This window comes from Ursus arctos, unplaced genomic scaffold (genome assembly GCF_023065955.2).
Source record: "Ursus arctos isolate Adak ecotype North America unplaced genomic scaffold, UrsArc2.0 scaffold_12, whole genome shotgun sequence".
Classification (NCBI taxonomy): Eukaryota; Metazoa; Chordata; class Mammalia; order Carnivora; family Ursidae; genus Ursus; species Ursus arctos.
Genome location: NW_026622786.1, coordinates 9,997,875 through 10,024,540, shown reverse-complemented (window position 1 = coordinate 10,024,540; position 26,666 = coordinate 9,997,875). Strand labels below are relative to the sequence as shown.

Below are 26,666 nucleotides of genomic sequence, written 5' to 3'. Positions count from 1 at the left end.
CCGTCACGCTGGTCTTCCTGCTCTTCCCGTTGCTTAAGTCAAACTAACTGCAGAGGGGTCCAGAGAGGTGTTCCAAAACTGCTCATCAGAAGACAGAAAAAGAAAACACACACTGCTAACAAAAACGGGTATTTCTACAGCAGCTCACGCATAAGGCTAAAGATGCAGGGCAGGCTTGCACAGCGTGGGCCAGCACTGCCCAGGAACATGGAGCCACACAGGTAATTAACAATTCTAGCAGTCACGTCATTAAGTGAACAGAACAGGGTGAAATTCATTTTCAAAATGTTTTAATTTTGAAATTAATTTTAATGTTTAATTTTGACATTTTAATAATTCTCAATTTATTTAGTAGCCAAACACGTCAAAAATACTATCATTTTAACATGTAATCACAATAAACACTACTAATGAGACATTTTGCAGTCCTTTTTAAACACGAAGTCTTATAAATTCAGCGTGCATTTTATATTTACGGCACACCTGTTTGGACCCCCACGTTTCAAGGGTTCAACAGCCGCAGGCGGCTCCTGGCTACCATTTTGGACAGTGCCGTTCTGGACAGTAAGCTATGGCTTCCACACACGTACACATCGGTGGCCTCCCATAAAAGGCATCAGCCCTCGTCAGGGGCCAGACTAGAGGTCCCCCAGCCTAGTCCACAGGCTTGACTGAGCTTGTCCCTGTGTCTGTCAACTACAACTTACGCTCCTGTCCCCCTCAGAAGGCTCCATGCCAAATGCCTCATTCTTTCCCAAGTTACGGCTTTAGGGTTGTGAAGCCAGCTGAAGTAAGTGTATTTTTCAAGGCATTTTTTTTTTCCCCAGGTTATACCGGTCCTGACCATGGGAGTAATTTTCTCTCCATTGAATGAACTTTTTTTTTTTTTAAAGTTAAATCAACCAACTGATTTGGAATTATATGAGCACTCAGTACCACCTGTTTTTGGTTCAGGGATTCTGGTAATAGACCCACAAGAACTCTGAGTGGAAAATGACCAATCTGGTTTCTGGGGGTTTCTGGGGACCAATCTGTTAAGGAGATGATTAACAACGATGCTGCTATTTGGGGATTAAAAATAATCTTTTATAAGAACATGTGAGCTCCCAAATATTTTGCTCATTGGTAATGAAGCCTCAAAACTTTCTTCAGCTGATTTTTATATCTTATTTAGAGGAGAGTCAACTGACTCATAATCTCCTACCTACGGATCTTCGCGGTATTTGCAACCTATAACACAGAAACAGTATCCCTGGGACGCCATATTCTAGTGGCAATGAGCCAACAGCAGTCCAGGACAGCATTGGCGGATGGAACTTTCTGTGACGATGGAATTCTTCTCTATCTGGTCCGTCCCCTTATGGTAGCCGCTAGCTCTGTGTGGCTACTGAGCGCTTGACATGTGGATAGTTCAAATGAAGAAAGAAATTTTACATTAAATATAATGAATTGAACTTTATATTTAAACCACTGCACGTGGCCAGCGCCTACGGTACTGAGCAGTGCAGGTCTAGGAACCTGAAATCTAAGTTGGTCCAAGACATGAATGTGAAATGACATGGGTCCTACACACCAGCACGTGGCTGATAGCTTATTCTTTCACATTCCCTGTGGCAGGGACAGATCAGTCTTGCAAAGAGCACTCTTGAGAAAGCAGATATGGAGAGTGTCGGGGCTGCAAGAACATCTAGTCTTCACATTTACAGCCTGGTCCGTGTCCCCTGGGGCTTGAGGAGGGGCTTCCTGTTCCCAGAAAAGAACAGGATGGGGGACAGGTTACCTGCTCTCCAGGGCACATGGGCTGCCTTCCAGCATGGCCCACATCTCTACCGGACCGAGGACGGCTCAGGAAGGCAGCGCAGGTAATACCAGGTTATTATGACCCACTCCAAGTCACCAACAACAGCTTCCTCCTCCCTGGCCCTCCTTCTGGGCTAGAAGATGTGGAAAGTATGGCCCTGGAAGCCAAGAGCAAGGGGTCTTTTGCAAAATCTAGCTTGGAGACCAGAGATAGAAAATCTGTTGAAGCAGGCTGGGGAACATCCAGCCGTGTTCCCACATCTGTAAAGGCCCCTACGGCCTGAGGATTCCTTCTGCCATAGATCATGCAAAATCTTGGCAACCCTGGCAGACCCAGCAACCTCGCACAGCAAGGAACACAAAACGAAACAAAAGGCTTGGTTTCTTTCCAAACACCTAAAATTTCAAACTTTGCTTTAGTCTCTAAACTATTAATTTTCTGGCCTTTGAGAAACCAATTCAAGTTTGGAAACTTATTTTTTTGAAAGGAAGTATACATACCTTTTCTAAACAGTAAAAAAGTTACTCCTGCTACCACGACTACTGCTGGTATAATCACAAAATTGTGCCTTGAATGCCCTGTAAAAAAAAAAAAAAAAAAAAAAGGAAGCCAGTGAGAAAGAAAGAAATACAATTAGCTGACTGATCAAAACAGAGATCCAGGTGATTCTCCTTATTTGCAGATTCCATATGTGCAATCTACCTACTTGCTAAAATGTATGTGTTGTCCCCATGTCAATGCTCACAGCACATTCATTGTCCCTGGAGGACACATGCAGCAGGATGGTGAAAAATCTTTTTTTTTTTTTTTTAAGATTTTATTTATCTATTTGACAGAGAGAGACACAGCGAGAGAGGGAACACAAGCAGGGGGAGTGGGAGAAGGAGAAGCAGGCTTCTCACTGAGCAGAGAGCCCGATGTGGGGCTCGATCCCAGGACCCTGGGATCATGACCTGAGCCGAAGGCAGATGCTTAATGATTGAGCCACCCAGGCGCCCCAGGATGGTGAAAAATCTGGTGCGCATGTCCCCAGCTGAGGCCGAACAAGGCAACACTCTGCCTTCTTGAGTCCTCTCCCCTAATGTAAGCAAGTGTCCTAAGCCTGGTCTGTGTACTGCCACATTTTTCACACTTTTGTGCTTTTTGTTGGCTATTTCACTGTCTAAAATAGCCCTAACGCAGTGCCAAAGTGCTGTGTAGCGTTCCTAAGTGCAAGAAGGTTGGGCTATGCCTTTCAGAGAAATAATGTTAGACACGCTTCACCTAGGCATAAGCCGTGGAGTTGTTGGCCGGGAGTCCAATGTTCATGAATCAACAATACATGTATAATAAGGGTTCTTTAGATAGAAACACACATAACACATGGTTATTTATTGATTTTTTGCCAAAAATGTGACCAGAAGCTTGCAGGAACCTAACTCTGCATTTCCCAGAAGCAACATTCAGTATTTACTAATTCTGTATTCACGGTGACTTTATGACACACGACTACCGCAAATCAAGAGAACCGACTGTATTTATAAATAAACGTACCTGCACAAGGCTGATACACAGCAAGTCCAGTGTTATTTATTAAAAGATGCAAATATTACACTAGAAGTGTTGTTTTCAGCTAGCCCACACTGCCCAGGGGAGCTTAACTTAGCAGCATGTGTCTGGTAGGGCAATCTGGCAAAAATGCATAACAGGTGCTCAGTAAAAACGTTCATCATAAAGCAGCCAGACACGGTGCTAAGTGATATGCCCACAGTCTCGTAACTGTAAATGGGATTGATAAATATGCCTTTCTCAGAGGGCAGCTGTGAGCATCAACTGACTTAATATCCCTGAGAACCGCTATTAGCTATCCCCATCACCCTATTGAGGAGATGCTATTGGTATCTCTACCAACATCCTTTAGCCCCGCAAAGCCATTGCTAAGATTTTAACCTACAGAAACGATCAGTGATGTGCCCTTCCTCTCCCTCCAAAAAAGGCACAAGGATATTTACTGCAGCGTCCCTGACAATATCAAAAAGCTAAAACAACCTACGTGTCCTCAACAGGAAAGTATGACATGTTTACAAGGCAGACTCCATCCAGCCACTAAAAATACAAAGGCAAAATACCCAAGCATGTGGCAAAATGATCACAGTGCAGCGGCTAAGGGAAGGGTGGGGTCACTAACAAAACACTGAGGGTTAAGAAAGAAGGGAGAGGCTGGGGAAAGGAGCCGCGAGGGGGAGAGAAAGTGAATGAATAAATGAGAAGGAGAACGTGAACACATGTCCTTTCCTCTTATTTGGAACACAGGTGGGTTAGAACAAACAGAAAGTCATGCACCTATTTGATCTGAGAGGCCCCTGACCAGAAACTGCTAGTTACCTCCCTGTTATGCCCCCTACCCATTTGGCTCTCTTTAGTAACAGACTTCAGATTTTCAGCTGGGCATACCATCGCTCCACTCAAAGATGAATTCCTCAGCCTTTCTTGCAGCTAGGTTTGACCACGTGACTAAGTGTTGGGCACTGAGCTGTAGGAAGGGCTGTGCAGGATTTCTCCAAAGTCTCCCCTTTCTGGATCCTTCTGCCTGAAATAGTGGGGAAGGCAGGAGGAGCCGGGCTGCTGTTGGGTCTCTGACAACTTCATCAAGCAGCAGTATGTCCACACCTCGGATGTGTGTGTATATATATTTTTTTAATGTGAAAGAAGTCATCTACATTATTAAGCCACCGATATTTAAAAAAAAATTTTTTTTTAAACGGCTGAATCTAATGGTACTTGATCCAGTCCCTTCCAAAAACCTTTCTCCCAGGGTTGATGCCAGATGCTGCCACCACTCTGAGATGGCAGATACTCAGGGGAGATAACAATGAATACAAGTTCTTAAGTCTGCTCTCCCTCTGCACCTGCTGCGCTGACTGGTGCTCGACCCCTCTTGGCCTGGCTCCTGAGATACCGGTTTGCTGGAGTTTTCTTCCTGCCTCCCTGGAGGTCCTTTTCAGTCTCCTCTGCTGGACCTCATCCCCTCAACAGCCTCTAAATGCTGGCACTCCCGAGACTCAATCCCAGTCCACTGCTCTGTCATATCTTCTCACTAGGTGATCTCACCTAGTCCCATGGCTTTACGTGCCGCCTCTGTGCTGATTCTGCCCAAACTTATGTCTCCCGTGCTAACTACTCACCAGAGACTTAGACAAGTGAATCAAAGTGCCTTACCTAATGTCTCCATTTGAAATCCAATTGGCAACTCAAACACGTCCCAAACCAAACTTCTCATAGCCTCCATACACCTGCTGCTCCACTTTCTAGTTTCAGTAGATGGTGACACTATTCATCCAGTGGCTTGAGCCAGAAATCTGGGGGTCATTTGCACATTTCTTATTAGGGACCCTTCTCCCCAACTCAAACCACTAGGAATTCCTTGTGGCTGTATTTTCAACACGTACCAAACCTGAACCACTTCTCCCAATCTCTGCTGCTATCACGGTCTTCTGAGACACCATAACCACTGGCTGAGACCCAGAGTTTCTAGATTGGGTGCGTATACCCCAGGGAGTACACGAAATGACCAGGAAGGTGCAAAAAAGTGAGAACATCTACTTACATTTGCTACCTATTTCAGTCTTTAAGTTCTTCCGATTTTGTCTGTTTTAAAATGCTACAAGTTAGGGGCACCTGGGTGGCTCAGTCAATTAAGCATCCAACTCTTGGTTTTGGCTCAGGTCATGATCTCATGGGTCATGAGATTGAGCCCTGCACCGGGCTCTGCACTCAGTGGGGAGTCTGCTTGAGACGTTCTCTCTCCTTCTCCCTCTGCCCCTCCCCCAACCTGCACAGGTTTTTTTTTCTCTCTCTCTCAAATAAATAAATCTTTAAAAATAAAATAAAATGGTATAAGTTATACTCATTGTGGTAGAATCATCTGTTGGTCTCCATACCCAATCTCCCCATTTTCCTTTGGTAATAGAACCCCTGTGTTTTAAGGGGGTGCATGGCCAGCCAGCTAAAGAGGACATTTCCCAGCCTCCCCCAGCAGCTGTGGCCATGAACTCAGTCTGGCCAAGCTGCTGGCACTGGAAGTGACGCATGCCACACTGGGTCACAATCTTGAAAGGGAAGGACTGTGATCCATCCTCTCCCTTCCCACTTGCCATGAGGCAAGTAGAGATGTGAACCCGTTTGACTCCAGAGAGCACAATTTTTAAGCCATAAACATTTCAGTATATATTTCCAAAAGATAAGGATTATCTATAAAACATAACCATGCCATTATCATATCTAAAAAACTAATTAAATGCTTGATATAATCATATATACAGTCACCACTTAAATCTCTATTTTTTCACTTTCTTCTGTTTGAATCAGGATCACACAAGGTCTGTATACTGCAATTAATTATAGGCCTCTTTAATCTCTTCACTTTCTAAGCTCCCCCTCACCTCTCTTTTTCTTCCCCTTATAATTTATTTATTAAAGAAACCTGATCACTGGGACTATAGATCCCCCACGTCTAGTCTGTACTATCATTCCACATGGTATGGTTTTTGCCAGCCAATTCCTGTGCATGAATCAATTTTTTTCCTTAATTTGACTTGTTTTAAGACATACAGAATCACGATGATGTCATTAAAAAAAAAAAAAAAAAAAGGGCTCCAGAAGCCAAAGACCTCAATTTAATTCTATGTCCATTACATAAGTGAACTTGGGGAAGTTGCCTCATCTGGTGGAACCTGTTCCCTCACTCTTAAAAGGTAAACAACACTGTGGCCAGACTGGAATGGTGATGGTGAACAGCCAACAAGATGATTATTTGGGGGGTCTGCCAAAGGGCTGCATGCTGGTCAGTGTGAGTTACTATGTTTCACTGATAAAATATTAAAAGTGTGGATAAAAAAATCAAGCACTTAAAAGTAAGATCCAATATTTAACCATTACACCCACACGAATTTATCTGTTATGATGCATGCAACTCTATAGAAAAGTATTCGAAAGTCACCATGGTAAAAAAAGAGATCCTAGACATTTATTGTTGAAAAGAACCATTAAGATCATTAAATTTGGGTCCCAGATATGGGGTAGGAAAGAAAAACGTCCTCCAACATTGGCTTAGTGGGACCCCAGATGTGGGTCTCCTATGTTAGCACTATTCCAGGATTTATTTATTTATTTTTAAAGATTTTATTTATTTATTTGTCAGGGAGAAAGAGGGAGCACAAGCAGGGGGAGGGGCAGGCTCCCCGCTGAACAAAGAGATGGATGCAGGGCTTGATCCCAGCACCCTGGGATCATGACCTGAGCCAAAGGCAGAGGCTTAACGACTGAGCCACCCAGGGGCCCCAGGATTTAAATGACCTAAGAACCAGCAATGTTTCTCAAACTTTCAAAATCTACGATGCAATGTAAACTATCAATTTGGGGGGAAATGTAAAAGGAAGACGAATCACCATTATCGCATAACAAAGAGGGTTTGTTTGCAAATTAACAACCTCTTACCATCAGTGAGAGGGATGTGATCATGACAGTTTTATCAAGGTGTCTACGGGGAAGGGATTCTTATTTGGACATTCAATTCCAATGGTAAAGGTTAAGTGAAGACCTATGCAAGGGCAAAATGCTGGAAATCTTTTAAAATATTCCATATACGTCTATAGAGAATCTTCTTCAGAAATTATTTCCTTCAAGCATTTGACTCTTGGGACACAAGAAGCTTTTGAGGATGTCAACCTGCTTGTTCATTCTGCATACAATACTTTCTCTCATTGGTTACGTGCAACACACACACGCCAAAGCCAAAAAAGCACACTGCTTTTTTGTTTTGTCACCACGATAAGGCAACTATCCGCTAGCATGCAAATTGCATTTCCACACCTTGGATATTACGCAACCCCCACTAAGCAGAATTAATAAAGAAATGTTTGCTCCAAGCATAACAACTGTCGTTGACTTTGCAGCTGGCTTTTGAGTCTTCTGCACAATTGTGTGACTTGCACGAAGGGTGCTGATTTGAGTCGTCCTCTGTGGGTTTGGTCTTTTCTCTGCCTTTAGGAATCAGTACCATCAGTTATGAACTGGAACTCATTTTGCACTTCATCTGTAAGTATTTGTTTTACCCAGGAAGTCACCCTGCTTAGCCTGAAAATGATATAATGAACTTAATGCCTCCATGTCATTATTTGAAAATTTTGGGGGCACCTGGGTGGCTCGGTTAAGCGTCTGACTCTTGATCTCAGGGTTGTGAGTTCAAGCCCCATGTTGGGCTCCACCCTGGGCATGGAACCTACTAAGAAAAGGAGAGAGAAGAGAGGAAAGAGGAAAGAGGACAGAGGAAAGAGAGGAAAGAGGAGAGAGGAGAGAGAGGAGAGAAGAGAGAAGAGGAGAGGAGAGAGGAAAGAAAATTTTCAAAAAGGGCAGTACATCAGAGACTCCGGGAGAAGGGCTCACTAATCAAATATAATCCAAGGTTTTTTATATTCATTATATTACTAATTGCCTTTTTCTGTTTCAGTTGCTTGTTCAGAAAAAACTGATTCACAGAATCACCCTATGGCCGTCCAAGGAGACTCACAGGGTCTGTATTTGCCCTCAAATTTGTTCACTATTTACAGTTATGATATTGTTCTGCATTACAGGGTTCATTATTTTCATCTCTTCTTTTATGTTCTAATGACCCACTTTGAAATTACCGATCCTTTTGTCTGTAAACTGGGAATATGATGTAAAAAACCGAGAATAAAAGTTGCAAATTACAAAGGTACATGCCAGTTAAACGAAACAAAAGGACCACAGCCAAGACAGATTGTCATGCCATTCACGGAGTAGCCCGGATAAACGTACCAAGTGCACATTCTTGCAGCACGCACGCAGCCTCTACGAACACAACGGTTACTAAGAACATTACGAAGTAGTGTCGTGAAGAGTTGGGAGCATGGGCTCCGGAGCCAGATGGCCTGACTTCAAAACCAGGCTCTGCTCCTTACTATCTGTTGACCTGAGGCGATCCCACTAAACTCCGTGTGTCCGGGCTTCTCCCCATAAAATAAAGATCATGACAAGTACCCAACTCATACAGTTGGGTGAGCACTGAATTAATTAACAAATGTATCAGAACGGTGCTTGACACAGAAAAGGCTAAGAAACGTTAGCTATACATCTATAATGCAGTGTCTGTGAAAACCACACCTCATTTTACATTGTGGATTTGTGAAATGCGTGTCAGCATCTCTGGTTTGAAACTCTCGAACCACCCGCGTGGCCCCTGGACCCCACCTGTGTATAGTATGTCCGCCATGACACATTGGGGTGTTTACTCACCACCTGGGACACAGGTTGCTAAAACAAGCGATGACGTCTGTTTGGACAAGGCAATGCTAACAATACACTGTATTTCCTGTGAGAGATCACTTTCCTTCTTAATCAACACTTCAGACGGATCAGAGCTATTTTCACACAGTCCTGAAGAGCAATTCCATGAGTAGTTTAGTAATTCTGTGTAGTTGTAAGAGTCTGGGATCCTGCAACGGACTGTAATCTCTTCAGCAGTCGATGTGCAATTCAGCGTTGGAGATGGAAGAGGATCTGGATAAAAAAAATAATATTTAGTATCGGAAAGAGTAACATTTAGACTCATTGTCTACAAAGGTATGAAGAACTCCCAATTTCCTTATGAGCTGGAAAAGACAAGCGTACCACGTCCTTGAGCACCCAGGGGAGAGAACTCTCTCTTCTTCTGGGTCAGGTCTACCTGCTCAAATTCAGAATACACACAGGCACCAAATCCCTTATCCTTGATTGAGAAAGCCAAAAGATTTCCCACAGGATAGCAGCAAAGTCACTTCACTGCAAAGCCTCATTTGAGTTGACGTGAGGATTTAACAGTTTTTACTTTTCTCGCTTACTTCATTTTTATTTTTATTTATTTATTTTTTTAAGTAAGCTCTACACCCAGTGTGGGGCTTGAACTCATTACCCTGAGACTGAGTCGCATGCTCTACTGACTGAGCCAGCCAGGTGCTGCATATTTTTCTCACTTACTTCAAATATTCATTATCCTGTTGTACTAAAAATATTCTTGTGCTTGAGTATAAGGTGGTCCCCAAAACTAAGTGGGGTGCTTCTTTACATAGAGGAAATAGTTTATACTACCTTTCTAAAAATCTAAAAATGTTTAATTCTGAAAGATATCTGACTTACAGTGTTTGCAAAGCATACAGTGGAGTCGTGCTGTGAGCAGGTTCTGCTAATAGGCAGAGTAGGGGATGGCACCTGTCACAGACCTATCAGTCTAGAGGCCTCAGGCCCAGCCTTTCTCTGGCAAGTGCCCCCTATCGGCTACAGCAGCCTGAACCTGCAAGGATGGGTTAAGAACCACAATGCTAGTTTGCCCCATTAGATACTCATGTATTTGTTCATTCATAGGCCTTCTCGCATCTCTACTTTGCTCCAACAACCAATCATAAGAAACTTGAGGGGCGCCTGGGCTGGCTCAGTTGGAAGAGCACACGACTCTTGATCTCAGGGTCATGAGTTCGAGCCCCAAGTTGGGTGTAGAGATCACTTAAATCAATAAAACTTAAAAAAAAATTTGAGAAGACATGTACAAATATATGGACTTTCCAGAAAATGGTCATGGTAGCATTTGGATAATAAAATTTTAATGCTTTATGAACATCTACAAAAAAGCAAATTAAAGCAAAGTAACGTTCATTGAGATGATAGAACACCATGCTGCTATTAAAACGGTATTTTCTAAGGCAAAGGAATGCTTGCAATCTAATTATTAATCTAAAATCATCTAAAAACTGAAAATATTCAACTCCTCTTTCCCCCATCTTCTCTAGACTACTTTCGCACTCAGTTAAGTAACACACCCGGTTAGAGACCTGAGTCACCCATGACTTCCCTTTCTGCTTGGGACTTCTTCAGCTGTCTGGTTTAATCTAGTTCACATAACTTGTTATGCGTTGCCTGAAACTAAGCAGTGGAAACGTTTCTCCAAATTAAATTGTAAGCAACAGACCCATAGCTTTCAAAAGAGTAAGGAGTTGCTCTCGTTGACTCAAAGTCAGCAAGCCCAGAGCCCTCCTTCCCAAGCCTCCTCAGGTCCGTCCTGCCTACCGCACACACAGAGTGGCCCCAGCAAGCACCTCCCAGCAACCCCGAGCGTCCCCATGCACTTGAGAAATGGTACTGATGGTTCTAGATTCTGCATGTATCCATGCCTGCCGCTGCAACTAGGCTGGGCATTTCTCAGGGGCCTGAAACCGAGCTTTCTGGTTCCTTGGAAATGTTCCATAGAAGCATTTCTCAAATATCAACAGGCACAAGAAATCACCAGGAGTGTGTGTTAAAAATACAGACTCCAGGGCCCCACCACCCCCAGATGCTGCTGATGGGGGTGCTCTGTGTGTTCTGTCATAGATTCTAGTTTGGCCAACGCCTAGCATTTCGTTCAACACTTTCTGAACCCAACAGAGGTGCCTCATGAGCCCCTTGGGCTGCACATCTCTAAGGGTAAAGACTAGATACTCCTCACCTTTTACCCACAGCGCTGGACACAACGCAAGGCGCACAGGTGGCTCCTCAGTAAGGAGCATGTATGTTGGACAGACGGAGGGATGGGTGGATAGATGCATAAATTCAGGGAGATGGTTTCAAATTATTCTCTCCACTGTATAAAAGGTAAATTCTTCAATCGGCACCCCCCCCCCCGTGAAAAGGAAGGGTGTGGTGGCTAAGAGCCTGGACTCAGGAGCCCGACTGCCTGCGTTCACATGGCAGCATCACCAGGAAGAGCCACTTGCCCTTGGCCAAGTCACCGAATCCCCGTGGTTAGGATTCCTCTCCTATACAATAGAGAAACACACAGTGCCTCCCCTTCACGATGGAGATGAGGGTCAAATGAGGTCATACGGATAGTACCTGACAGAGGGATTAACGCGCACTGCCTGCACAGTCACGGCAGCTATCATAGAGTGCATGGCGAGAAGGCAGGGGCCCCCATGGGCGTGCGTTACATGGCCAGGAGTTGGGGGTGTGAACTTGCACACTGGCTGGCTGTGTGACCGTGGCCCACAGCTCTTGTGGGAGCTGGAACACGTTTAAGAAATCATCCAGCCCAGGCCTCTTCTACAGAGAAGCCCATTGCTACATCTGTGTCGTTTCCACCTGTAAAATGGAATACAATACTCTAAAAGACTGGAAAGGTCTAGTGGGGTATGAACGTACTTTGAAAGAGCCTGCGTGGAAAAGCTAGCATAATTTTCTGTGTGGTTAGAGCTCCCTTCACTATCCAAGAGCTCTTTCTGGTGGTCTCACTTCAGCACGGTCACCAGATAGCCAATGTGGAAGAGCCCATCCCACTCATGGGAAAGGATAGACACCTTCCTGCCTCATCTGGCTCAGAACCTGGCGTCCAGAATCCTCATACTCTCTCACTGCCCATGGGACTCCCCACAGCGATAGCCGACAAATATTAGTTACACCTATACCTTAAGCAGCATGAAACTGGCAGGAAATGTACTTACGTCATCCTTAAGACAACTTAATTTATAATGAATGAATTCAGTGCACTACTCTGTAAGACTGAGAACTGCTTATACAGATCTGATGGTATTTGCGTATTTCTCTTAACTTTAATAAAAAGTCATACCACTTCGGATCATTTAAGGGTAGAGTAGTTAACTCTACTTATGTGAACATTACCATCTTCAATGCAACTAACAAGAGAAAGAACTAATAAACATTGACGGTGGAAATTTGAAGGGGATTTTGAGGGAAAAAGGAAACCAAGTACCAACATACATCCAGAAGGAAGTAGATGGCCTGAATTGAGGGGGTGCCAGGAAATCCCCCTGTCTAAAATATCCTTTCTGAAAATCTCCCATTAGGCCTGGTGTCTCCGGAAGATCACCAAATCACTTAGGCATTAACATACCCCAGAGGAAGTAGGCCTTCCTCATTTCAAAAAAAAAAAAAAATATGACCAATCGTTTTGTCATTCAGGTGTGAAATCCTGAGTCATTTTATGTCTTTTTATTTTATTATTTTTTTTTATTTTTTTAAAGATTTTATTTATTTATTCGACAGAGATAGAGACAGCCAGTGAGAGAGGGAACACAAGCAGGGGGAGTGGGAGAGGAAGAAGCAGGCTCATTGCAGAGGAGCCTGATGTGGGGCTCGATCCCAGAACGCCGGGATCACGCCCTGAGCCGAAGGCAGACGCTTAACCGCTGTGCCACCCAGGCGCCCCCATTTTATGTCTTTTTATAACCAAAATCTAAATTTGCTTGACTCTTTCTTAGAAGCATCTTCTCTTTCTCTCCTTTCCCAACATCTACTAGCAGGACCTGTCTCCCTAGAAGACCACAGTACCTTCCAACCTGGTGCCCCCCCCCCAATCCACCATCAACACCTACTATCTGATTAATCGTCTGAAAATAGACTTCATCAAGTCACTTCTCTGTTCCCGCATTAGATACAGTGTCTCCCCACCGTCACAGGCTAAAATCCAGACGCTCAAGCCGGGACTTGGGGTCCCACATTTCATGCTGTCCAGATCACTATTTCCTGATCAAAACTCACGTCCCCTGGACTCTGATGCTCTGTAGGTCTTTGCTAATTAGGCTTCCTAAGGGCTATTCAGATGGTTTGACTCCTGAAATCAAGCACCCTAGCTGAGTGACCATGGAACACTACATCAAAAGCTAATGATGTACTGTATGGTGACTAACATATCATAATAAAATACAATAAAATAAAAATAAAAAATAAAAACCAAATTATTTTTAAACATTTCATCAAGTTTAAAAAGATAAGTGTATTCAAAAGTTTGAACTCAGTGTAGGGCTCTTAAAATAACATTCTATTGTTATCTAAATATGAAATCAATCTTATTAGTTGCTGGCTCTATAAACGGCCAGATCCCCAACCTGCATGTTTTAAAAATTCTGCTTCTTCAAAGGCATCCACTGGTTCTTCGAATGGGATGCCCGCACACCTTAACAAGCCTCACTCTTCTAAATGGAGTCGATCATCTTCTGGACAAACCAGCCACCCAGTCTGAGAGCCCCCATTTCTGTCAACTGCAACTCCCACTTCCCAGTCGCCTGGTTCAATGCCTAGTGCCTGTTGAGGTCCCTTGCTGAGCTCTGGGGCTACAATGATGAACAAGAGAGACATTCTCTCTTCCTTCCAATGTCTCCAGCAGGCCAGGCAGGTGAACTGGTGAATAACAGCTATTCATCCAGCTCATCACCCCGTCCCATTCCACTGAGACTGCCTCTAACGGGACTTGGAGAGCTCCGACTTGAACTTCTACGCCGGACTTTCTGTCTCTTCTCCATTCCCTGCAAACCATCTTACACACTTTTCTACCAGTTGGATCTTTCTTGAACACCTCTGGCCTAGAGGAGGTAGGGCTAGAACAACACCCTCTTCTAGGAGAAAACAGTGAACCTGGGACCCCACAGAGGGGAGAGATGGGTACAGGTTCAAATGCTGGAGGGGAGCACAGAAAAGGCAGCCAAAGTCAAGGGCAACACTAGGATGCCCAAGAACAGAAAGAGCTGATCATGGATGCCAGATCTCATACAGCCTTGCACTATAGATCTCAGCTTTAACTCAGAGTGAGACGGGACCACTAGAAGGTTCTAAGCTGATGAATGACATGCTCCGACCTCTGTTTTAAGATCACTCTGGCTGCCTGTGTTTAAAAATGAACTGTGGTCATAATATATGTAAGTCAGATCATTATACTGTATACCTCAAACTTACACGGTGATATAGGTCAGTTATACCTCAAAAAAACTGGAAAAAAACTAAATGTAATTAAATTTGTAAAGAACACAAAATGCCTCCTATAAGGGGCAATGGTAGAAGCTGGGTGGCCATCAGGCGGCTGCTGCAGTCCTCTGGATGAGGACGAAGGAGCCCCGGATCAGCCCCAGAGGAAGTGGTGAGAGGTGGTCAGAGGCTGTAAAACCAGCAAAATTTCCTGGTGGGATAAACATGGTGTTCGAGAGAAAGAGGAAGAGAAACATGGCGTCAAGGATGACATCAAGGTTTTAGCCTGAGCAAGTGAAAAGGAGGGGCTGCCGTTAACCAAGCTGGGGGAAAGATTTGGGGAAGAACAGGATTTAAGGGAAAGTTGATGAGCTCACTTTGGGACACATGATTTGAGAAGCCCATCAGCTAGATATCCCAGTGGAAATACAGAGGAAGTGGTCAGAAACACACACAAGGAGCGCAGTGGGGCTCCGGGCGAGAGATCTCAATCTGTGCATTATCAGCATCAAAATAATATTTAAAGCCCAAACACAGGATGAGCTCCCCCAGCTGGGTGTGGATGCAGGCAGAGCAGGGTGGCTCAAGCCCTCCAGTCCCAATGCTTGCAGGTTGGCAAGATGAGGGATCCAGCCAAGGACGCTGAGAAGGACCAGTTAGTGAGCTAAAAGAAAACCAGAATAGGGTGGTGTCCTGGATGCCAAGAGAAGGCCGTGTTTCAGAGGAGAGAGTGATTTGCTTGCTATGTCAGATGCTGCTGAGTGGCCAAGAAAGATGTGGTGGGGGGAACATGAACGGCTCACTGGCTTCATTAAGGAGGAGATCAAGGGTTCTGGTACAGTGAGGGGATGAAAGCCTGTTTGGGGTGGGTTAAAAGTAAATAGGAGAAAAGGGGTTAGAAAGCAAACATAGACAACCCTTCCAGGAGATTGTCTACAAACTCAAGACGGCAAGTGGGTGGTACCTGGAGGGGTGGAGGGGGCATCAGAGGGCTCCCGGGGCTGGCGTGAATGTTTGACAGCATACTGAATGCTGGTGGGGTCGGGCTGACAGTTCACGGAGGACACTGCTGCAGGAACAGAGCAAGGGCAGCCACTAAAGCGGTGTCCCCAAGGGCAGTGGCAGGAGGCAGGGCTCAGGGCACAGCGGAGGGCTTGGCCCTCTGTGAGCAGGGTACCCGTGCTCAAGGGCAGGAAGACTGAGGGGGACAGCCTGTGGAGATTCTCCTCCGAGCACTTCTCTTCCCCAGTGAAAACAAGAAGCAAAGCCTTCAGCTGAGGAGTGTGTCTGGAGAAGAGGGTCTCTGAGGCTTGAGGAGAGGAAGGATAATTGCTAGGACACTGGGGGACATGTTGGATTTGACTGAGGCAAGTGACCAGAAGCTTCATGTGTGGGGCTCTGTGGGGCGATGAGTTTCTCTGCAGCCATAGTGCGTGAGCTCAGAATAGGCAGTGCACTGGACTGGACCTGCTTGCACAGGCCATAGGAGTACGGCCCATTTAAAAAGGAGAGGGATGGGGCGCCCTGGGTGGCTCAGTCGGTTAAGCGTCTGCCTTCAGTTCAGGTCACGATCCCGGGGTCCTGGGATCGAGTCCCTTCTTCTCCCTCTCCCTCTGCCCCTGCTTGTGCTTTATCTCTCTCTCAAATAAATAAACAAAATCGATACAAAATAATTTAAAACATTAAATTTAAAAAACTAAAAGGATCAAGGAAACTAAGCAAGTCTTCTAGTGCGTGAGCCCAGTGAGTGAGCATATTCTGGCTGCCAAGGAGGACAGAGGGCCATGTGAGGTGAAGGGGTGGCAGTGTGGGCACAGCGGGGGACACCTAACATGACACAGTGGAGGGCTCTGAATGAGTGGTAATGACAACTGCTAGGTTCTATCCATGGGGAAAGGGGGGTGGGGGTGGATGGATGACAAGACCATCACAGGAGAGGAGGGCAAGGACTCAGAAGCCAGGATATTGGAATTATATATTTAAATATTATAATCTCTAAGAATTATGACAGCAGGAACATCAGAAACAGCAAAAGTGAGTCAGGGATTCCAATGATCCAGAAACGTTGGGATGTATCCATTGGCCTGTAGATGACAAGGAGAATAATCTGGAAGCATCGATGGTAAGTGTGGAGGAACCTGGACTCCATCTCCAGTTCCCGTGTAAAGTGATGCAGGAGAGAAAAAAATCCACTTCCCAGGGTGTGGTGCAGGTGTAAGCAGGCACTCTAATTCCTAGAGCATCATCTCTCAATGGAGCTCAGAGAGTTCTGAGTTCATTGCTGCCACTACATCCCTTTCCAGAATATTCCTAGCAAGACAACTGATGCTGCTGGCAACAACTCTGCCCAGCTGGGGCTGCTCCCTCCACCTCAGTCACACCCTCTCCTCACTCAGAGGAGGACGAAGGGATGGACACTGGCCCCTGTGTGCCAGGCAGGACAACCCCGACAGCCTCAGAGATTGAATTCTCTTATTTCTCAGAAACCGTTCATTTGTGTTCATCTCTTAAAACAGTTGGAAAGTTGCCATTTTAAACAAACCGATTTATGGAATACTCACCAATCACATGCAGAAAGAACGAGATGTCAATGCTCGAAGGTTCGATTCTATACTCAGCTTCATCCGATGATGTTAGATTGAAGATGGTAAGGGTTCCTGATGTGGTGTCTAAATGAACTCTGTTTTCAAAAGGTGGGAAAACATGAGGGGAAGTGCCTTCTTCCCATTCGATGACTTTATCGTTACTTTTTGTCCACAGGAGCTCTTTAAAGTGTACGGACCTTTGTACATTGAAAGTTACGCTCTCGTTCACAGTTCCGAACACCACCTTGCGCTCACAGCTGATGGAGTCTAGGAGGGAAAAAGAAATTGGTTAGGAAAACCAACATGACTTTATAGAAAACAAAAAACCATCCTCCAAGATGCTCTTTGGGGAAAAAAAAGTTAAATTTAGCAGTAAAAATAATTCATCAGCTACTTTTCGCACGAAGCCGATACACTGTTGATGGCAAACAAGCAAGCAGGACGTGTTTGACCGTGCGGAGCTTACTCTCTAGTGGGGGCACTGGGGCCCACGTAAATGCAGGAAGTGGATTCAACTCAGATGGAGCACCACCAAGTCCCCGCTAGGGACTGCGGGCAGCGCTGACAACATGACAGCCAACCAGACAGGTGTAACTCGAGGCCCTCCAGAAGCCCCACTGTGCAGGGATGACAAAGCAGGCCCAGGGAGCCACTTCCTCGAGGGCTTTCCCCAGGAAGTTGGGCTGACGCTCCCCAGGGGTATACCCAAGGGCTGGGGGAGGGGGGGGAGGAGAGGTAATTGTACTGAGAGAGGAAGCAGAGCCTCCAAAAAAAAAAAAAAAAAAAAAAAAAAAAAAGCAGGCCCCAAGTCGAGAAGGAGCTGGGTGTATTTGAGGAAATAAAAGCAGCTCCCCATGGCTTAGAGGAAGCAAGCAAGCGGGTCACAGGTGGGGGGTGAGGCTGGAGCGTACGTGAGTGGGGGCGTGGGGGTGTCAGGTAAGACATGCTAAGGGTTTGGGATGGAACCTAATGGCAAGGGACAGCCACAGGACGGCTTTCCACACAAGCCCGGCATGAAGTCACTGAAGTGTTGGTAGGCTGACACCACCTGCGGAGTGGACAGTGGAGGCTGGGGACAGGCATGCAGGCAGGGAAACCAGAATTGAGGTCAGTGCCAGAGCAATGAGAGGGTGGCCGACTGGGCAGACCAGAGCAAGGTGTGGGTGGAGGGGACAGACAAAAGGGCAGACTCAAGAGAGCAACAGGGTTTAGTGACTGGAGGTGGCGGGTGAGGGAGGGGTTAGCTCCTGGTGTTGGTCAGGCATCCTTCTTGGCTACCTGCCAGGGGCTACCAGCTGAGATCAGAAACAACGAGTGGGAAGCCAGCCAGCGGGGGTGAGACACAGACTCAGGGCATGGGACTAGGTTCAGTGGCGTGGGGAGCACGGGGGAGCTGGCTCCAGTTGTCCCCCGTCGTGACTCAACTGTTAGCATCACTGCCAAGCCTGGCTGATAGCCTGAAATCCACATGGGGGAGTATTTACAGCAAAGGAACTCATGCTTCAAACGGAGACTCCTGCCTACTCTGCACCAATCCGGTTGTTAAATATTTACTACCACCACCAGACTGGGATACTCTCAATACCCCAACATGGGTTTAAATGCACCCGGTTCCAGACTTCACTCACTTGTTAAGAAAGAAGAGCAGCTGTTAAGGGAAAGACATTAAAGATAAATTAAAACTTGATTGAAGTTTCTGCCTAATAGCAATCAGGGTAATTGAAAGAGCATGGGAAACATCAAGACTATTAAAACAGTCCAATTGTAGGCAAATGTGTTCAGTAATTTCAAATAAGTAGTAAATATCTCCCATTTGTCTATTGCGAGGATTTGTAGAACCATCTCCCTTAATTAAGGGGGACTGCCCACAGGACTACACCCACAGCCCTCGTGGCGGTGTTGATCATGCCCTCTCTCCTCTCACACTCCTCCAGAGCCCACGGGAAGGTGGATGAGAGGGGGCAGGATCTGAGGAGTGAGGGTCTATCCACAGCCACTAGGGGAGGCTCGAAATGTCTTGTGAGTGAATGCATGAATGCATGAATGGGAGTGGGTGGGCTGCTGGGGGAAGAGAAGCAGTACGAGATGAACCTTGGCTGCATAAAGGTGGATGGCTGCTGTCTTCCCAGGGAGAGGAGATGTTTCCTGGGCTTGAGTACAGGAGGAAGAAAGAAGTCAGGAATGGAGCTAGTGCTGGCAAGAAGCAAGGGAAAGGAGGGGGGAGACCAGTTCCGAAAAATTCAGTTTTGAGCTAGAAGAAACTCTCAAAATCATTGAGTCAAACAACCCATTTCACAGGCGAAGTGACAGGGCACCAAGAAAACTGAAGGACAAGGTCACTGAATGCCCCCTTGCTGCCAGCGGTGTAGTCTCGCACCCTATGTCCCTTTTAACGCCCGTCACACACTGCAGTAGCAGTGCTGACCACGTCACACAGGGGCAAACAGGCTTCACATGGCCCGGCTCACGGCAGCAGAGCGGCCAGAACGCAGAGCTGCCCACTCTTTGTGCAGCTCCGCCTTTCACAGCAGGCTGGTCCTGGTACTCATTCTGGAAATACTCACTGGGCAACTCTACCATGTGGGGACAGACACAGTCCCTGCCCTCTCGGAGCTCACTTTTTGTTAGGGAAGTCAGACTTGATCCAAATAATTGGACCAACACCCTGCGGCAGCTGTGCTCAGGGCCAGCAAGTAGAAGCACAGGGCGTCACTAAAGAGGACCCACCTGGGGAGCCCATGAGGATTAGAGACGGCTTGTGAAGGAGGAGGAGCAGCGAGCCCCACCAAGCGCGGGTGGGGGTGGGGTAGGCCCATGTCCAGGGACAACAGCTCCCGAAGGCAGGAGGGCCCGGCCATGACAAGAGGGGCCAGTGGGCTACACACACAGGCCGGGGCCAGGCCTTGGAGGCCGCAGACAAAATCCTGCCCTGCATATTGAGATGGGAATGCGACCAAAGAGTTTCAGACAGGGTGGCGACAACGAAGATGAACTCTTTATTTTAAAAATGTGTTTAAAAACAAAATATACATAGACATAGATGTAATTTTATATAGACGCAGAATGGTGATATAGACGTTTAGCAGTCTTTTCTGGCCTGTGTGTGTGTGTGTGTGTGTGTGTGTGCGCGCGCGTGTGTGTGTGTGCGTGTGTGCGTGTGTGTGTGTGGCTTGGATGCCTTACCCCATCCCCCAAGCCCTATAACCACCCTCAGTCCGGGAATCTCCATTGACAACTCAGAATATAACCTTTGCTTTTTCTCTCCCTGCTCAGATCATCAAATAGAGACGAAGCTATATCACACATAATGCGTGTGTGTATATATATACGTGTATATATATAATTACATGGCTTGTCATGATTTAACAAAAATGGTCTTACGCATACGTCTCTGCATCCTGCCTTTCCCATCAAGAATACCTCATAAAACTCACATCAAATCCACTGGCATGGCAAGACTTCATTCTTTTTAAGGGCTACATGTTATTCCAGGGTACTAATGAACCGTAATTAATTACCTGTCCACCCCTGCTGAACACCCCTTTGGTCCCTAGCTGCTTCTACTGCAGTAACTGTTACGACTATTCCTGTGTACAGAAATGTGTATGTATGGTTTCATATCTGTGGGACAGTGTTCCTGGAGTGGGGCTGAATTAAAGGGCAAACAGATTTTTTATTTTAAAATTCTTTTTTTTTAAGGTTTTATTTACTTATTTATTTGACAGGGAGAGAGAGAGAGAGAGCACAGGCAGGGGGAGCAACAAAAAGCAGAGGGAGAAGCAGGCTTCCCACTGAGCAGGGAACCTGACGTGGGACTCAATTCCAGGATGCTGAGATCATGACCTGAGCTGAAGGCAGACACTAACTGACTGAGCCACCCACCGCCCCAGATTTTTTATTTTGATAGAAGCTGCCACACTGCTTGCATTTGCAATGTACATTTCCATCAGAAACACCTGAGTTACCTTCTCCTTGCACTCTGTAAGCATCCGGTGATCTTTTCTTTCTTTCTTTTTTTTTTTTTTTTTTGCACACTTAATTATCAGACATAGAGTGACATCTCATTGTTATCTGAATTTGCATTTTCCTGACCTCTAGAAATTTAAGCATCTTTTCTGTTTGTTGGTAATCTGGATCTTCTTTTCTGAGAACCGTCCTTTTGTATCCTTTGCCTTTTTTTTCTATTGGGTTGTTTGTCTTTTTCCCATCAAAGTTAATGAGTTCCTTACATGTTATAGAAATTTGTGTTATCTGTATTATAATTTTTCTCCAAGGTGGGTGGTTGGTGTCGTTCCCTAAGACAGGGGATGTGGAGGAGAGCCAGGCTCGGACTCGAAGATCCTAATTTCAGTTTCAGACACTGTGTGGGGTCTGTAAGACTCCCAAGTAGAGATGTCCAGTAGGCTGTTGGGTACACAGGTCAGGGGCTCACAGGAGAGGATATAGACTTGGGGATCATCACATTTGTAGTGGCTACTGTCTAGCATTCCCTTCCCACAGTAAAGTTTTTCATTGCATTTCCAAGACTAACCCTGAAGTAAGTTGCTGATAGGATAACTGCCAATGAACAAGAAGAACAGGAGAAAGGGGAATGAGTTGTTTCTCAAAGGTCACACACCGTGAATGAATGAATGAATGAATGAATGAATGAATGAACGAATGAATCTGCACACAAACAGCAGCAAAGGAAAGAGTCAGTAGTGAGCTGGTTGCTTTGCTATCGGAGTGGTGAGAGAGGATGCCAACTTCCCATGCCAGGGGCAGAAGGGTAAGTGCCCTGACTCTCAGGCAGATGGGCCCAGCGGAACTCTCAAAAGCCTCCCACACAAGGCTCCCTCGGCTGTAAAATGTAAATCATAACGCCCACCACAAACGATTGTTTTGAGGTTTGAATAAGATTGAGAGTCTTAACACAATGCTGAAATAAAGTTGGCTTTCAACAGGGCTTTCCCTCCTTTTCTTGCAGTGAGTCAGGGCACATCAATGCCTTTGTTGTATGTGATCCTGGCTGTGTGACCACTAAGCGTGGTGTGAGCTTGCATCATTTACAAACAGACAGAGGAAGAGAAAAAAATGCATTAGTGATGGCCCAAACAGACAGTCCATGCTAGCCAGCATTTTTTAATTGTTTTGAAGAATACTGAATGATTTTTTAAAGATAGGATGGTACCTAATACGAACAGATCGAGAAATCATATATCTAAAAACAGCTCCAACTCCAAATATTTTGTTGCAGTGTCCTTGCAAAACATAACCATCACACCCAATTTTAATGATTCTTCTTATATCGCTTGAAGTCAGAACTGGAACTCAAATATTTTGCAGATGATGTGTCCTGATTTTTTTTTTTTAAAGATTTTATTTATTTATTTGACAGAGATAGAGACAGCCAGCGAGAGAGGGAACACAAGCAGGGGGAATGGGAGAGGAAGAAGCAGGCTCATAGCAGAGGAGCCTGATGTGGGGCTCGATCCCACAACGCCAGGATCACGCCCTGAGCCGAAGGCAGACGCTTAACCGCTGTGCCACCCAGGCGCCCCGTGTCCTGATTTTTGACTTAGAAAATATGGTCACCGTAACTACTGAATTAAAGAGGAGGGATTCCCACTCCAGCCACAAACTCCTCTGCGTGTTTTCACTTGGGTCCTAGGATTGACATTGACTGCTATTTTTAGTAATCAAACACTTGTATAGCACTTACTATCTGCGAGGCACTGCTGGAAGAGTTCTACAAATAGGTACCCAGTGAATCCTCTTAAAAGCCACACAACACTTGGGGCGCCTGGGTGGCACAGCGATTAAGTGTCTGCCTTCGGCTCAGGGCATGATCCCGGCGTTATGGGATCGAGCCCCACATCAGGCTCCTCCGCTATGAGCCTGCTTCTTCCTCTCCCACTCCCCCTGCTTGTGTTCCCCCTCTAGCTGGCTGTCTCTATCTCTGTCAGATAAATAAATAAAATAAAAATCTTCACACACACAAAAAAAAGCCACACAACACAGGCATTATTTTTGACCCTACTTTGCAGATGAGGAAACTGAGGCACATGAAGATTAAGTGACTTGCTAGTGAAGTGGTAAAACTGGATTTGAACGTAGGCGGTCTGAGCCCAGAATGCTCATAACCACTATTTCTTATTTGGCCTGCTATGCAGCATATGGCTATTAAAGACGTACATGACACAGGATTTGTACAGATGCGGTTTCTAGAATGTACTGGGACGGCTCTACTTGAGACTCTAGCATGCCTCTGAAACCTACGGGTGAGGTACCAGGCCCAGTGGTCCCCAAATCACTGAAAGTCAGGGCCCGAGGGGTCCTGAGAGAACAAGAGTCTGTGGCCCCCAATGCCCTCACTTCATATACACAAGGAAATTGAGGTCTGACTGAGCAAGAAAGTGATAAACCCAAATCCCCAAAACGTGACAACCTGAGTTTTGTGATGGTGGTGTTGCAGTTTGCAAGCGACTTCAGATATGACAAAGGGACATGGGACGGGGCTTCATAATTAAAGGCCATGAGAAATGAAGTTGAAGGGAGGGCCTAAGAGTCTGCACTCCTCATGGGTAATGGCAGGTACCATGCGAGACGCAGAGAAAGGACAAGAGAAGCTTGAATGCGGGGAGGAAGAAAAGCTGGAGCCAAAAAAAAGAAAAGAAAAGGAAAACAAGAAATAAATGGAGAAGTGGCAAGGGAAACCACACCACAGGAGCCGCTGCGAAGCCTGAGAGCTCGGGGAGATGAGGCATGAATAGAGAGCCACCGTGCCTCTGCAGGCGGCGCTGGGCGGACCGGCCAGCGAGCAGAGGCACGTGGGCACTGGCGCGCATGCGTTCCTCCAGAGCCCCGCTCCTCCAGTCCCAGCCGCGTGAGCGCGTGCAATTTGCAGAACTTCTGATTTTCCAAGAAATGCTGGATGTTCAAATTCTGTGTGAAAACTTCTCATTCTTAAAGGCAGTAACTGATTCCAATCAGAATGGATCAGAGTTCATCCCCCCCACCCCCAGCCAGGCTAACCCCGTGAGGACAAAGCAGGGTGGTGCTTGGTCTCTGCTGTACCCCGCTGCCTGGCACAGGAAGGGCACTCGATAAATATTTGAGTGAGTGAAGTAATCTAAATACAACTGGACTATAGTCCAAAAGGCCGGGCTTCCTGATAGAACCACAAAATTTAGCAGTTCCCCCAGATCCCGAGCTTTTCAAGGTCCTAAGGTGCTGTGGAAGTTGGTTGATGAATCATCATCACTCAGCTAGGAGAGGTGGAAACGTTCAACTGGCACCAAAGAATAAGTGGCTTAGGACCCCTCTCCTCCCTCCCACCCCCGGGGTGTGCAGGTGAAACAGTCCCCGTCCCCCAATGCCTGTCACCAGCGCCACACCCAGACTGGAGGCGCTGCTGGATTCGCACTCCCATCTCTCCCCAACTGCTGTTCCTTTCAAGATACCCCCCTTTGTCTCCTGCTTCCCCTTCAGGCTTAACTAGGCTCCGCCTACTTCCTGCACCAGGTAAGCCTGGACCCACCCAGGATGCAGCTCCGAATCAAAGGTAAATAGCCCGCGGCAGGTCTGAGGAGATGCAATTTGTTTATTGATGCCATTTCTTAGAAATGAACAATGTGAGTTTAAAGTCTTTTTCTCTCTCTAAAATATCTTTTAAGGATGGCCTGCATATTTTAGCAGTTAAGATCAAAGTTCATTTGATGAAAAAAATCCCCTAAAAGTTTCAGTACCTGAATATATAAATCTTGGTATTTCCCCCCTATGTTCAACATTCTAACGGTGTTTCAGTTAAAGACTCCTTCAAGCGTGAAGACAGCAGGATCTGGGGGCATTCTGAACCCAAGTGAGCAGATGAATCTCTTCTCCAGACCAGGGAGGGGGTGAGGGGGTGAGGGGGTGGGGGGGTGGGGGATGGGCGACCATAACCTTTCTTCTCTGTATCATGGCACACTCTCAGCTGACATCTACCTGGAGTGTGAAAGTCGTGACATTTTGGGAGACAAAGTCTCTCTCTACATACATACACACATTTACAACACAGAGGAGTGGCCACTCTCCTAAAATGTCCATTATCAGATAATCTGTCCTATTGTCCACAGATATTCTCAGATTAGTCAGACCCCATGTCCCAGTTTTGGGGTAGGAAATCTGCTCACCAAGTATATAGATAATAAAGAGGAAATGGGAGTCTTTTTACTCAAAGAAGTGCAAAGCAGTTCGTTTCTTTCACCTAGTTCTTTATAAATCCACTCCCAATGAGCCCTAAGCCAACTCAACCCAGAAAAAGTGAGGGCGTGGGCCTGAGTATATGGGGAGGAACATTCCAAAGAATGGGAGCCACCAGGTTATAGATGAGGAAACCAGGGCTCAGAGAGGTTCAGAAGCTGACTGCAGTCACACAGAGGACACAGAGCTGCTGTCCAGAGACAGGCAGCCGGCTCCAGAGCCTGCACTGTCAGCCAGGAAATGAGATGCCTTAGTCTCCCCTTGTCCAGGCCCAATCACTGGTGCTGCTGTGATTGCTAAAGACAGGACTCTCCTGCTCTCAGCTACACCACAACTGCCTCCCTGGCTCTTTGATGTCAGCCTGAAACGGCAGCCACCTGAATCTCTGCAGGTTGTAACCCCCCGGCCCCCCAGTCCCAGAAACCCCCCAGAACTTGCCCTACATGTGCTCTCAGTTGTCAAGCTACCCTTGCCTCCTGGATGAGCTCATCTGGAATGGAGATGTTGGAACCGACTAAACCAATTTCCTTTTGAGCTTTTCTGTCGTCCGTCAGGTGAAAGCATTCCCCATTTTACTCCTTGGGCTGACACTTCAAGTCCTTTTCCTTTCCCTCCCAATCTGTACAGTGTGCTTCAATAACCGGCACCTACACATGGCTCACGAGCACATGAAGTGTGGTCTGTCCGCAAGGAGATGTGTTGCGGGTTTAAGAAGACGCACCAGGATGAAGATTTGATACGAAAAAGGGACTGTAAAATCCCTCATTAATATTTTCTGTATCAACTACATGTTGAAATGAAAATATTGTGGCTCTATTAGGTTAAATACAATATATTATCAAAATCAATTTCGCAGGTTTCATATTATGTTTCTAACTGTCCGCACTCCTCCAGCCTGTCCTTTCAAGATACCCACATACCATCTTGCTCAAAAGCCCCATTTGTGAGCTCATTAGGCTCAAAAGCCACATGTTTTTGTTGGAGGATATATCTGAGATCTACAGCACACTTTGGGGAACAAGGTCTTTACTAGAGCTATTTAAGACTCTGGGAGTCTTTTAAAATCTATTCTCCAAAGTCTGATTCAAGGCATTTCTATACACTATTGATCATTTCATTAAGGATTTCTTTATAATCCCTATTATTTTCAGGTTATTCAGCTCATAGTTGAGAAACTAAGTTATGATGACACAACCTTATTAGTTTCTTATGAATCTGAATTTCTTATTATTTTCTGAATGTGTATATAAAATGGCATTTTTTCTTCCTAGTTTTTAACTGTTACAGGGGAAAAG

General features: G+C 45.9%; 1 protein-coding gene across 7 annotated transcripts in view; it reads right to left on the bottom strand.

The window, feature by feature from the left end:
* The window catches only part of CD58 (CD58 molecule), a 47,651-nt gene that overhangs the window by 13,614 nt on the left and 7,371 nt on the right, over nt 1-26,666 (bottom strand). For 6 of the 7 annotated variants that reach the window (XR_006408172.3, XR_008958736.1, XR_008958737.1 and 3 more), the window contains exons 2-4: nt 17,125-17,415; nt 9,095-9,358; nt 2,302-2,379 (exon numbers count right to left, since the gene is read on the bottom strand). Coding sequence is in view for 4 of the 7 variants with exons in the window: in XM_026483668.4 (XP_026339453.2) it covers nt 2,302-2,379; nt 9,095-9,358; nt 17,125-17,415 (633 nt within the window). In the remaining 3 variants the exon portion in view is untranslated. Of the gene's footprint in view, nt 1-273; nt 2,380-9,094; nt 9,359-17,124; nt 17,416-26,666 lie in introns of those variants that run through there. The other variant, XM_057310343.1, reaches the window with a different exon arrangement.